This window comes from Taurulus bubalis (genome assembly GCF_910589615.1).
Source record: "Taurulus bubalis genome assembly, chromosome: 6".
NCBI lineage: Eukaryota > Metazoa > Chordata > Actinopteri > Perciformes > Cottidae > Taurulus > Taurulus bubalis.
The window spans coordinates 9,730,594-9,744,267 of NC_136594.1; the positions used below are offsets into that span (position 1 = coordinate 9,730,594).

The following is a 13,674-nucleotide window of genomic DNA, read 5'->3' on the forward strand; positions in this document are numbered from 1 at the left end:
TGTCCTATATGTTTTTTGCAATTATTTACCATTAGAAATTATGTATTTACAATTTGTATCATGGCGTTGATCAATCTTGGCTCATCTTAACCAACCACATGAATGATAAAAGTGACAACAGAAGCTCTGGTTGTTATAGCTGTAAAATAAAGTGAACAGAATGAAACTAAAGACGGGACAAGATATCAACCAGGTGGGTTTTTTTAACCAGATATTTAAAAAAAAGAAAAATTTAAAAATAACTTGATTAACATTATATAACACCAAACTTTAACAACAAACGTTATTCACAAGTTTCTGATATAGATAAATAAACCGTATAAACTGAAATATTGACATCACTTTTCTTTTATTTCTTTGGCCTCAGAAAATACTGATTAGGTCAATTAGCATTTGTTCAGTCCAACATGCTGTACCTCTGCTTCTCCCCCGCTGACTTTCACCAACTGTTCTCTTGGATCGCCCTAACCTTGTTTTACTTTAAGTGCAAACATGAGCTCCAGGTGCAAACACATTTAGTTCAAAGGGTCAGTGTTAAAAGACCGGAATCCCCCGGCACTGTGCTGTATACAGTCCTGGGTCAGTAGCCGGCTTTCTGATTTTGGAACTGGTGTCTAGTAGTATACGTATAGAAAGGTTATTATTGGTGCTCATTAAACCGTAAACAGAAAATGTATCATTTACTTTGATTAAAATATAACACACAATAAATCACAATTAATTGCTGTGTGGGGTTTCAGCTCATCACTGAAAGACTTGCCTATATAAATATGAATCTAGATTCATGTTTAATTTCACGAGCCATATAATATTTTTATAATTTCCATTTACAGTGATGTGTTGCCCAGTGTTTGGGTCTGATCCAGCTGCTATATCCAGCCTGTTTCCATGGGCTTCCGCTCTCCTTTAAAGACGAGTGGAAGCACCGGCCTATATCAATCTGCTCGCAGGATGCATTAATCCACCATTAAGCGGGTGAAATGTTGCACTGAGCCTGCGGTGCAGCAGTGACGGCAGAAGCGGGTCTAAATTTTGTGCGCGTACCCCTCAAACCTGACCGCAGTCATGGACACCCTGCACCAAATCATCCAGTGCAGCAGAACACAAACCTGTTCCTCCTCGGAACTGGATCCAAATGTCTCAGGTCTCAGTATCCTCTATTTATACGCTGTGTATATTTACAACAGGCCGGATGATTAGGATGCTAGCGAGTAATGAAGAGAATGTGGGGGCATCTCCTTCGGCTATTCTAAGGAGTCATGAAGTTTATCAGGGATGCGGCACCTTGCTGATGTCATTTCTTGTTTTCATAGAATCTGTCAGAGCTACTTATCTGAGCTACTTTACACATTCTGCAGGTGATCCTTTAGAAAGAAAACAAAGATAATCAGGTGAGGAGGAAAAGGAAAGAACATACACCAATATTTATGTATCTATGTATTTCATTATATCTACATTATGTGATGCAAAGTAGTGGGAAGCTTGTTTGAGATCCAAACGAGCAAACGTTCGTTTTAAAGTTGAGCAGAAATGTAAAATATTTACAAAATTTCAAGTGTCTATAAAAAAATATATATATATATCGTTCTCTTCCTGTTGCCTTTAAGGCAGGGACTACTTTTTTCAAGTGTCACATGAAACAAGTAGGCACAATGATGAACTTCATCAGGAGTTGAATCAGCATGTGACGGTATCTCCACAGTCAACAGGATATTCAGCTGCATAATCATAAAACATGAAACATGCCTCATGCGGGAAGACAAGGTTTGGTGTTTTCTGGATAATGTATCAAGATAGTTAATTAATATAATTTCTTATTGAAATGTATGTGGGGGTAGCAGTTATGTGTGTGTGTCCGGAGTAGCTCTGATGCTGCAGACCTGTATATGGCCCTCTGTATTGTCTCCAGGGACAAACACACACACTAACAGTGACACAGATCAAGAGCCCTGCACAGCTGGACTAAGTTGTTCATCAGCTGTAGAAATGCCTGAGATGCTCTTGAGTGATAAGAGTTATGGACAAGCTCAGATTGTGAAGAATCATGAATACAACTGTTTTCCTTTTTAACCAGAGAACATCCATTGAAGCGTCTGTCAGTGTGCTAAATTGAGGAATGTTGTAAGTCATATTTTCTGACCGATTGCAAGTCATTTAAATCATTTAATATGTATGTGTTAAAAGCATGACCCATTTTGACAAATGTGAAATAAAAAAAAAAAAAAGACAACACATATTTATTTAAGTAGTTTATTTAAAGATATTTCTACAGAGCTTAACATTATTAAGTTACAACACAGTCTCAGGGCAATTTGTGAAATAGTCACAAAATATAATCTATTGGTTCGTGTTCAGGGACACAAATTGTCCGTTTATTTTTGGGGTTATTTTTCGTTCCCCTCGGCACGACAATCTTTTGGGGGGGCGACTTAGGTTTAGACAACAAAACCACTTTGTTAAGTTAAGAAAAAACAATATGGTTGGGCTTAGGTTTAGGCAAAAAACAAAATTGGTTAGGTTTGGGCCACAAATCCACAACCATAAATCCAAAACACAGTGTCGAACTCCAGTCTCCTGGTTGACCGTGCTGCTTGTTGGACCCATCCACTTCGTCTACCACCCACCCACCTATAGTAGTCTTTTGGGGATATTATTAAGTATGCCACTTGTTCCGACTGTTGCTTAGTCACGTGAATGCATTTAATTTGTGTCTCCACCACGAATAACACTCCAAATTGACTTTACAGTGGCATTATTTTTGTGCTGAGCGACACACAAAAAACAGGCAATTCCTGTCCCTTGGCACGAACAGATTGCCTTTTGTGACTATTTGACGAACCTCCATGCAACTGGGTTTTAAATTATGGAGATCTACATCTGAATGTGGCTTAATCTTGACAGACGTAACAACTGCACCAAGAGTCTTGTCCTCTCCATGTGTGGCTGTTAGGGATACAGGGATGGGATCCACTTGGGCTTTGTTTTCCATCTATCATGAGGTTGTTACTACCTGCTGTCATCATTGGCTGCCCCCTGGATGAAGAGTTGATCCATGGGCAACGGGGCTTGGCTTTGACCCAAGTTCATTCTCTGTTTACCTTTGACACTCATTAAGGCATGTCGTCTCTTTGATATCTTAATTGGACAAAGTCAAACTAATGGCTTCATGAAAGCCATGCCGCAGCTCGAGAACAGATGCATTTAGTAGCTGTTTTCTTTTCCATATCAACGATAACCTACAGCTGGAGAGGTAGAATCATTAATCATACATTTGATCCATATCTGACTTTTTTATTCTACAGGTTGCTATTTTGCAATACACTTCTCCAATATTGAAAGAATGTGAGTGAAACCCCGGAGTAACAGAGTATAAAAAGCTTGGTGTGTTTGTTTCTATAGTAACACACTGCAGTGTGTGTCCCTGTTTTTATTCTTGGCGGGTCAAGTGAGGAGGGCAAGATTTATTTAGGGGATGCAATGAAAAGTGTGATACAGAATGCCTGGATGCATATGGCATCTCTGCTATTTGGCCCACACTTCAAGGAAGGTTGCTGAGTGTTCACAGGGTTGTCCTCAACACATTATCATGTCCAATAAACAGAGGAACTTTCACAGAATAATGACTCAAATTGGACTTCTTGTATTAATTGTGTGATTACAGGTGATCTTCCAAATATTTTCCTACAACAGATTTTCAATCTTGCATTCTTGTGTTTAGATATTAATTGATCCGAAGCACTTTTCATCTGTGCTTAACATATTCATCCATTAAAAAATTTAACTGTATTTAAGATGTATCCTGCTATTCAGTAATATATCATCACTGGCATAAATGACGATAAAAGTTTAAAAAAATGTGATGAAAGAAATGTTCGAGCAATGCATACGGATCACTTTATCAAGTTTCAGGCCCAACTCGAAAGATGATCCATAAAAGGCTACTAGGTATTTTTATCTTAACATGACCTTGTGCACCGTACTGAGTACACATTCTCACATTCTCACTGCATCCAGTATGACTGCTTGATTTCTCCATACTGTGCTGTGTCAGTATTGCTGCAGTAAAGTCCTATTCAATGTCATTTCTGGGATATCTGAGATTGGAAACTGCAGGGTTTAGCTCTTATATTAAGTGATGGCCTTCCTGCCAGGTACCAATGTGGACTTGTTGATATAGAACTCATATACCTCAAGTGAGCAGTATTTTGAGTTATGTTTGTGTGTGTGAGACCGAATAGTGTCCATACACCTGTCCTGCCAGCTGATGTCAGGTTATTGTCCCTCTGTGAACTAATGGCCACTCCGGTGCCGAGCCGTCCCACCAACTTGACCTCAGAGTCACTCGTGAGAAGAACGCAAAAAACCTTTGGAGGATCATTTCACACAGGTCATGTGCATGGACAGATTATGCTGATGATGATAATAAATGTTTAATTTTTTTGTTTATTGAAGGCGAGGTAATAACTCAAATACCCAATATATTGGATTATTTTTATTCAAACTTCTTTACAATAAAGAAAAGAAAACAGGAAAAAAGAATTCCCAACAGTTAAATTACAAGTTGAGAGAGGTTTAGTTGTGCGCTGCAGAATGATTACCCTGTACACAGAAATTGTGCTGGGATGCCATATTTGAAGATGCCATAGAGACTTTGATGTTACTGTAATTAGTGATTGGTCACTTCATTCACATAGTTCCCCCTCCCTTCATCGCCCTCTGAAATGTGGGAAATCATACAGGTCAACGATGATATATCAGAGAATGGCAAACTTCAAAGTGACGTTAAAACCACTAGAAATACTAGACCAGAATCAATGGCAGTTTATTGCTTAATTTATTCATCTTAAGTGCATAGCATTTCCCCATTAGAGGGCACAGACCAGAAACATTCCAAAAAAATCAACATAGGTTTTCTGTACAATTAAATTCCAATGGAAACAATAATTTCCGGAAGTAACCTTGAAAAATAATCAAGGAACTTGATCAAATATCAGTTGACATGTTTTTTTGATTTATTTAGAAATTAAGTAGGAGAAGAATAGGAAAATACCACAAAAGCATAGCTATTGCCTAAATCTATAATACATTAATATGAATTGTCCAATTTGTTCAAACCTAAATAAAATATGCGGAAAGCGACAATTCATTTGATCACACAAACTCCACTGAATTAGGTTAGTTTTTCCACTGGATTGTATCCCCCACCTTTTTCGGTGAGAGAAGGGGAGAAGGGTGGGTGTTGGTTGGAGGGAGCACTTTCACAGTCTTGTCCAATGGTCTTTCTTAAATTAGCCATGGGGGCAGGAGGCTCCCTCCCTGCGCTGACAGAAGGAGGGGCCTGCGCCTGTCACTGTCTACAGTTTCATTATTACCTGCACAGCCTTGCAGCATTCACCACACTTGTGTCTCTGTGTGGCCACACAGAAACAGAGAGAGACACAGAGGACACACTCCAAGGCCCAGACCAACGCGGAGAGTTTTCTTTTTTTATGCTTTTTCCCCCCCTTGGGACAGCCTGCTACTGCTGACTTGTAAGATACATTGCAAGGCAACTAGCAGTGGATATGGCTGGTTGTCTGCAAAGTTCCCCACTTTGTCAAAAGTGGCTCGTTTTAAGATGCCTGCTTGTGACATTTTCTCTCAGCTTCTGTTTTGCCTCAGTAGACGCAGAGCCGTTTGATCCAGCTCACTTTTATCACCACAGATCTGGACCTAATGAAGACAACATCATTATCGCTAACAATGGGATCAGGGTGCCTTTAGGGAGGTCTGTGTTTCTTGACCCTGTCAATGACCTGGTAACAGAAGTGCAGCCTGGTGATCGCTGCCACATCACAGTTTTGGACAATGACCCACTGGCCCATAAACCTGGGATGTTGACCCCGAAAAGGTTCCCCTGTTCATTTGGACCAGATGAAGTCAAATACACTCATTTTGGATCTCGGAGCCCCAGCAAGGATCGTGTGAAGCTGCAGCTTCGTTATGACTCCCAGACGGACACAGTTATCATTCCTTTCATGCTGGAAGTGGAAGTGGTTTTCCAGCAGCTTGAGATCCTCACCAGGAACGTGCCCCTAAATGTTGAAAAGCTCAGTGGTGACAGCAACCCTATTGACAAAAAGGCTCTGGAGTTTTCCTTTGAGGACGATGTCACACAGTGTAAGATTGCCACTCTGGTCGGCGCTGGCGGTCTTCCCAGGTATGGCACTCTTTTGAATAACCCCTCAAATGGCCAAATGGTTGACTGTGATGAGTTTGTGAAACAAGGCATTCGCTACAAGCACACAGCTAAAACCAACTCACCAAACAGAGACTATATTCCAATGATGGTAGAGCTGCAGGATAACGAAGGCAACACCATAATGCAAGAGCATTTCCAAATAATGGTTAGAATCAGAGAGGGTGCAGAGAATACTGCTCCTAAACCCAGCTTTGTCGCCATGATGATGATGGAAGTTGATCAATTTGTGATGACAGCTATAACAAATGACATGCTGGCTGCTGAAGATGTTGAATCTGACCTGGATGATTTAATCTTCAACATTACTACACCTCTGAGCCCTCTGCAGGGCTATATCATCAGCACAGATGATCAGAACCTCCCTATCACCTCTTTCTATCAGAGAGACATCAAAGATCTTAAAATAGCATATAAGCCACCTTCAGAGGACTCAGAAGTAGAGAGGATTTTCCAACTAGAATTTGAAATTGTAGACAGTGATGGTGCTGTGTCTGATACATTTGCTTTTATGATTGTGGTGAAGCCTATGAATACCTTGGCTCCTGTGGCGACCAAAAATACAGGGCAGCTATTGTTTGAAGGGCAGTCCAGAGCTCTCTCCAGCTCCCAGAATTTAGAGATTAGTGACGAGGATAACCTGGAAGATGTGAGAATAACTGTTGTTGACGGCTTAAAGCATGGAGACCTAACCGTGCTCGGAGCTCGCAGGAAATTCTTTACACCTGCTGATCTAGACGCCGGCATTGTTGTGTACCAGCATGACGGCAGCGATACCTATAGCGACAACATTATTTTTAGAATGACTGATGGCAGTAATAATGTGGAGTTTTTGTTCCCTATCACTATTGCTCCCACTGATGATGAGCCACCTATTATCAATGCTAACACCGGTCTGGTGCTATTTAAGAATGAAGTCATGCAGATTTCTCCCTTCATCCTGAGCGCCACAGATATTGATTCAGAAGACTCCACCATTAAGTTTATCTTGGAGGAGCCCTACTCAACTGTAGGGGAGCTCTTGCTGAGGCAAGTGGAGCCTCCCTCTGACCCTTCTCTCTGGAAGTTCAGCGAGACAGATGAGATGTTTGAGCAGGTGGTAACTGAATGGTTTCAACAGGATATTCTGGATGGAAAATTGTTCTACCGTCACGTTGGACCCCATAGCATTACTACTGTGATTGATCAGTTTGTGTTCCGGGTCCAAGATGACAATGACCCTCCTAATCAATCTGGCGAACACATCTTCACCAATAAAATCCATCCTGTTGATGACCTTGCTCCAGAACTTTTTCCAGGCACCTCCCTTCACATGACAGTTCAGGAATACGAGCTAACACACTTCAAGAAGAACTTCTTGTGTTACAGTGATTTAGATTCAGATGACCGGGACCTGAAGTACACCATCATTAAGCCCCCAACTGACACAGATGAGAACAATCCAGCCCCCTTAGGTGAAATTGTGCTGACTGACAGCCCAGACACAGCAATTACAGAGTTCACACAGGCCCAGGTTAATCACCACAAAGTAGCATACAAGCCTCCAGACCAGGAACTGGGCATCACTCCAAAAGTAGCTCAGTTCACCTTCATTGTGGAAGACACTGCTGGTAACACATTAGATGGACTATTCACCATTTTCCTCCAGCCAGTGGACAACAAACCCCCACTTATAACCAACACAGGGTTCACTGTTATGGAAAGAAGTACATATATCATCACTAGAAAAGAGCTGCATGCCACAGACACAGATACAGATGATGAAAATATCATCTTCACCGTGACCCAGATTCCTCGGTACGGGCTGCTGCAGTATCTGGGGATCGACATGGCAAACGGAGAAACATTTGTACTTGAAGACATTGCAAATGGTCGCCTAACTTACATCCACGGTGGAGAGGAAACCCTCATTGACATCATAAAGATTGAGATCAGTGACGGTTTTCATGAGGTACCCATCAGCATTAAGGTCACCATTGAGCCAGTTGATGACGAAACCCCCATGATTATGCTCCCAGCCGGCCTGTTAGGGGCAGCTATCGATGTACTAGAGAACGGTGCCACAGAGATTACAAGTAATGTCATTCAGGGCCGTGATGAAGACACAGATGACCTCATTCTCACTTTCATTGTTGAGAAGCCCCCCAGGCTGGGTGAAATCCTAGTTAATGGTGCTCCAGCTGAGAGATTCACCCAGGAAGACATCATCAATGGGGCAGTGGTGTATGCACACACATCCGGTGAAATCGGACCAGTCAAAGAATACGACTCCTTCAACCTTACTCTGTCTGATTTGTCAGAGCAGTGGGTTTTTGGCGGCAACAAGATCCAAGGAGTGACAGTTCACGTCACCATCCTTCCTGTTGACAGCATTCCACCTAGTGTCAGTGTTGGAGAGCAGTTTGTTGGACTGGAAGGGGAGAAGAATGTCATTACCCTAGACCACATCCAAACTGAGGATATCGACACTGACAAGGATGATATCCTTTGCACCATAATCGTCCAACCAACATCTGGTTATGTGGAGAATATCTCCCCAGCTGCAGGCTCTGAAAAATCCAGGGCTGGGACAGCCATCACTGCCTTTAGCATTAAAGACATTGCCCTCGGCCATATCTTCTATGTCCAAAGCATCCATAAAGGAGTTGAACCCGTGGAAGATCGTTTCACCTTCCGTTGCTCAGATGGTATTAACTTCTCTGAACGCCATTTCTTCCCTATAGTCATCATTCCAGCCAATGATGAGAAGCCAGAGATTTTCATCCGTGAGTTTTTGGTAATGGAGGGCATGAGTTTGATTATTGACACTCCGATTCTGAACGCGGCTGATGCTGACATCCCTGGGGATGAGCTGAACTTTGAGATCATCAAAAACCCCAAACACGGTACAATAGTTCAGCAGCTCAGCACTGGCACCATCCCCGTGGAAAAATTCAACTTGGAACAGATCAAAGAGGCATCCAACATTGTCTATGAACACGATGACTCAGAGACCAAAGAGGACAGCTTTGAGATCAGACTCTCAGATGGGAAACATACAGTGGAGAAAACAGTTCTTATCATGGTTATTCCTGTTGATGATGAGACACCAAGGATGACTATAAATGATGGCCTTGATGTTGAGATTGGAGAGACAAAAGTCATCAGCAACCGGGTTTTGAAAGCCACAGATCTTGACTCTGAAGACAAAGAGCTAACGTATGTTGTGCGTTACGGCCCAGGCCAAGGCTACCTTCAGCGTATCAGCAAGTTTGGTAATGTTTTAGGAAATATCACCTTCGGGATGAACTTCACACAGGACGAAATTGACAAACAACTCATCCAGTATGTACACACAGGCCAGGAGGGAATCCGTGACCTGTTGAAGTTTGACGTCACAGATGGCATCAATCCCCTTATTGATCGTTACTTTTACATCAACATTGGAAGCATTGACATGGTCTTTCCAGATGTTATCAACAAAGGTGTGACTCTGAAAGAAGGAGGGAGAGTAACTCTTACCACTGACCTCCTCAGCACTACTGACATTAACAGTCCTGATGAATTCCTCAGCTTTAGTATCACAAGAGCCCCTACTAGAGGCCACTTAGAGAGCACTGACTACCCAGGTGTTCCCATTTCCACCTTCACCCAAATGCAGCTTGCTGGCAACAAGATCTACTACATCCACACCTCTGATGATGAGATGAAAATGGACAGCTTTGAGTTTGAGGTGACAGATGGTTACAATCCTGTCTTCCGTACCTTCAGAGTGTCCATCACTGATGTAGATAATAAGAAACCTGTCTTGACGATAAGCAAACTGTTTGTGGAGGAGGGAGAAAACAAGCTCATCACACCGTTTGAGTTGACAGCGGAGGATCGGGACACCCCAGACAACCTATTGCGATTCATAGTCACCCAGGTGCCAGTGCACGGGCAGCTGCTTTTTAACAATACCAAACCAATCACAGCCTTTTCCAAGCATGACCTTAACGAGAACCTGATCAGCTATAAGCACGATGGCACTGAGACCAGCGAAGACAGCTTCTCCTTCACTGTCACAGATGGCACTCATAATGATTTTTACGTCTTTCCTGACACGGTTTATGAGACACGTAAGCCTCAGATGATGACCATTCACATCAACACTGTGGACAACGGTGTGCCCCAGATTGTGGTTAACAAAGCTGCTGCCTCACTGAAGGTCCTCCAAACAAGCCACCTGGGCTTCGTGATCACCAGCAAGGCCCTTCGATCAGAAGACCGGGACAGTTCCCAGAAGGTCCTGAAATACATTGTGTCTAAGGCTCCTCTGCATGGCTTCATCATGAACACTGCCCTGGGCAATGACAGCATCAAGACTTTCTCACAAGGTAAGACAATGTAACACTATTTCCTCTCAAAGTTTTAGAATGTATTATGCCATGGATTCAATGACCATATGTAATATTAAAGAGGTCACTTATGACCTGACTCTGCAGTAACCCTAACTTCATTTTTCACTCAATGCTTTGGTTTCATGGCACGCTGTTTTGGTTCACTCTTACTGCAGATACAAAGCAACATTAGCATTCACTTGGAGTCGCGTTTCATTTCAATATTCTCTTTCTTTATAGCTCTGTTTTGGTTTCCACCAACTCCCGAAATATCTGACTCTTTAGCTGCTAAATGCTAGATTATGTTACAGTATGAGCTTTACTCATGTGTAGGTGGGCAACTGTTTGCTAACATGTTAGCCAAATCAGCATTATTAGGTTATAATGTCAATGTTATCAATGCCAAAATAGTCATTTAATATTGTTCTAGCTTCATTATCATGTAACCTAAATATGCAGTAATCTTACAAAATAATGAATTATTGATGAACAATATTAGGTCTATCTAATAAGTGTAAATTAAATATTACTATGTAGCAATAAATAAGTGAAAATATTGTAATTTACAATTGATTGTATGATTGTAATACTTACTATACTCAAAATATAGTAATACTAATAATCATAATAATAACTGTAGATTGTATTTCTGAAATAGATATATATAACAAAAAAAAAAAAATTTCAACTTTGATTAAAACAAATGCTTCTGTGTCTCCTGTGGCCCATATACACTTAATTGCAGCCTGAGTTGTAACTAAAACCATGTAAAAGTGGCTTAGTCGTACAAATATCTTTCCTAACATTTTCAGCTAACACTATATTTGTCATACCAACAGCTGATATTGATGACATGAAGATCTGTTACGTGCTGTTGGATGGAAGCAACGCCACAAGTGATATCTTCTACTTCACTGTTGAAGACAACGGTAGGAATTCTTTCATATTTCATACTTGTATGCACTGACACCAAATTGGGGCCCATTACTGAGGAACCCGTTGCCTGTCCTCAGACTTTATCTTTCTTTTAATAGCTTCTTAAAATTGATACTTCCGGCTCTCCGTCAATCTCTCAACTGTTTGCATCACAAAGACTTAAGGCAGTTGACCGTGACTGACACCTAGTATAGTGCCGCCATCTCTGTAAGCCTCACTGGAAATGGGTCGCATGTTTAAAGAACAGGGGTTAAAGGGGACTACCTCATGCTCTAAACTTTATTGTTAAGGAACAATGGGATCCTTTTCCCCAGGGCATTTTTCTCAGTTTTCAAATATCTCCCTTTCATCCTGTTCTTGAAGGGACACTGTGAAATATGTAAAGGTATCCATGACAAGCTTTTTAGTTTACCGGTAGATTTTCTTTCTGTAATTTGTCTGTTTCGATTTGGCCTTGTAAACTCACCATAGTGTGTCAAAAACATTTTAAAAGCAATAATATTTTGTGTGTTGACGATTGTAGGAGTCCCGGGACTTTCTGTATAATCCATTGAATGCATTTAATAGAATTCAAATGAGGAGATTATGTTTTCTTGTCTCTATTTTTTGCTTTACAAGCCAACAACATTCAATATGGAACTTTACATTTCAAATTCCATTGCTCATCTTACTCGAGCACTTCACTCATATACTTTGGTTTACATTAACTATTGTATTACCCAAATATTATATTTCCTTCTAGCCCCCAGTTATATGAGCCTCAATTTAGAATATTATTAATGTCTACAGGTATAACATGACAGTCTAGTTGTCTTCTCATTTAACACATATGTGAACATGTACTCTTCCTGTTAAACCCAGAGAATTCTCTTAAATTAACCAGATATGCATGGAACAGACATGACGATATAATGCATAAGCTCTCTGGCCTGTCAGCATAGATTTACATGAACAGCATTATACATTTAGCAAATGCAACAGGTGACTTTTGCGTTAAGTATCAGCTATAAAATACAAAACAAGATTTGGAAATGTAATCAATGCAGCAGGGAAAGTTTAGTCTATAATTATTCTGGATTGATGGCTGTGTTATTGGCAATACCACCATCACCATCAGGGCCATTGAGAAAGCCGGACTGGGAGGATGTTTCTTTTTGTCAAATTGCTGTCTTTTTGTCAGCAAAGTGAAGCCTCTTATTAGCCTCAACTGGTTCCCAGTAATTAACATTTTCTCTCAGACTTTAAGTGAAGTAGGTGATCATTTATATTAAGGGACAGTAGCTCTGACATTGATTTAAATAGATAACACAGCCATTATTAGTCTTTGTTCTATACTGTTCACCAGTATTGTTATTAATGTTTCTCTATACTCACATTTGTGAGCTATTAATCTGCCTGAAGCAAAGCTGGTTAGCTGTTCTGTCTTTAAGTGGAGGTTTAACCACAGGAAGGAAACGCAAAGTCTTCAATTAGCTCAACAGCCCTTTTACTGTTTGCTTTCATACAATGTTTAAGCTTCCAGCCAACTCAGGTGAACCAGGTGCAGTGGTGCAGGATGTAACATTAAACAAAACCATGTTTCTGCATGACCACGGTTCACATGTAAAGGCAATAGACAGCTTATGCCACAACATTCATGTAATTAATAGCATGCACAAATATAATTCCTCATAATACATCAACTAGTTATCAAGTGCTCAGCTGCAACCTCAACACCATGCACATACATGGTTACACACGCACAAACAAAAATACAGGCACACCCAGAAAAATATCAAATAACAGATACAAGCGATTTAAGCCAACCGGTGGATCACTAATGTGAAGTGTTGAGGGGGGACTCCTGGGGGAAGGTGGCGTTATCCTGGACATGTAGGGGCATGCAGGTAGAGAGCATGCTGATGGTCAGCCTATCTGCTCATAAATCTAAGTAGGTGAGCTGTTTGTGTGGGAAGCAAACCTCCCGGTCATTAGAGATGTGCACCCAAGATTATCCCCTGAAACTGGTCTCTGTCAGCACACCCTTTTTTTAATCTTAACATTTGAATGGAACTGAATTACCTATCTTTCAAAGTTGAACTGAATTGTTTGCTCAAACACAAATGACAAATGATTACATGACATACAATATATTCATTACAA

At 41.0% G+C, this 13,674-nt stretch overlaps 1 protein-coding gene across 1 annotated transcript in view; it reads left to right on the forward strand.

The window, feature by feature from the left end:
- Positions 1 to 5,564: 5,564 nt before the first annotated feature.
- Positions 5,565 to 13,674, forward strand: part of frem3 (Fras1 related extracellular matrix 3) — a gene marked incomplete at its 5' end in the record, with an annotated part of 29,909 nt that continues 21,799 nt past the window's right edge. The window contains 2 exons of the mRNA XM_079219440.1: positions 5,565 to 10,593; positions 11,436 to 11,525. Coding sequence (XP_079075566.1) covers positions 5,565 to 10,593; positions 11,436 to 11,525 — 5,119 coding nt within the window. The remainder of the gene's footprint in view (positions 10,594 to 11,435; positions 11,526 to 13,674) is intronic.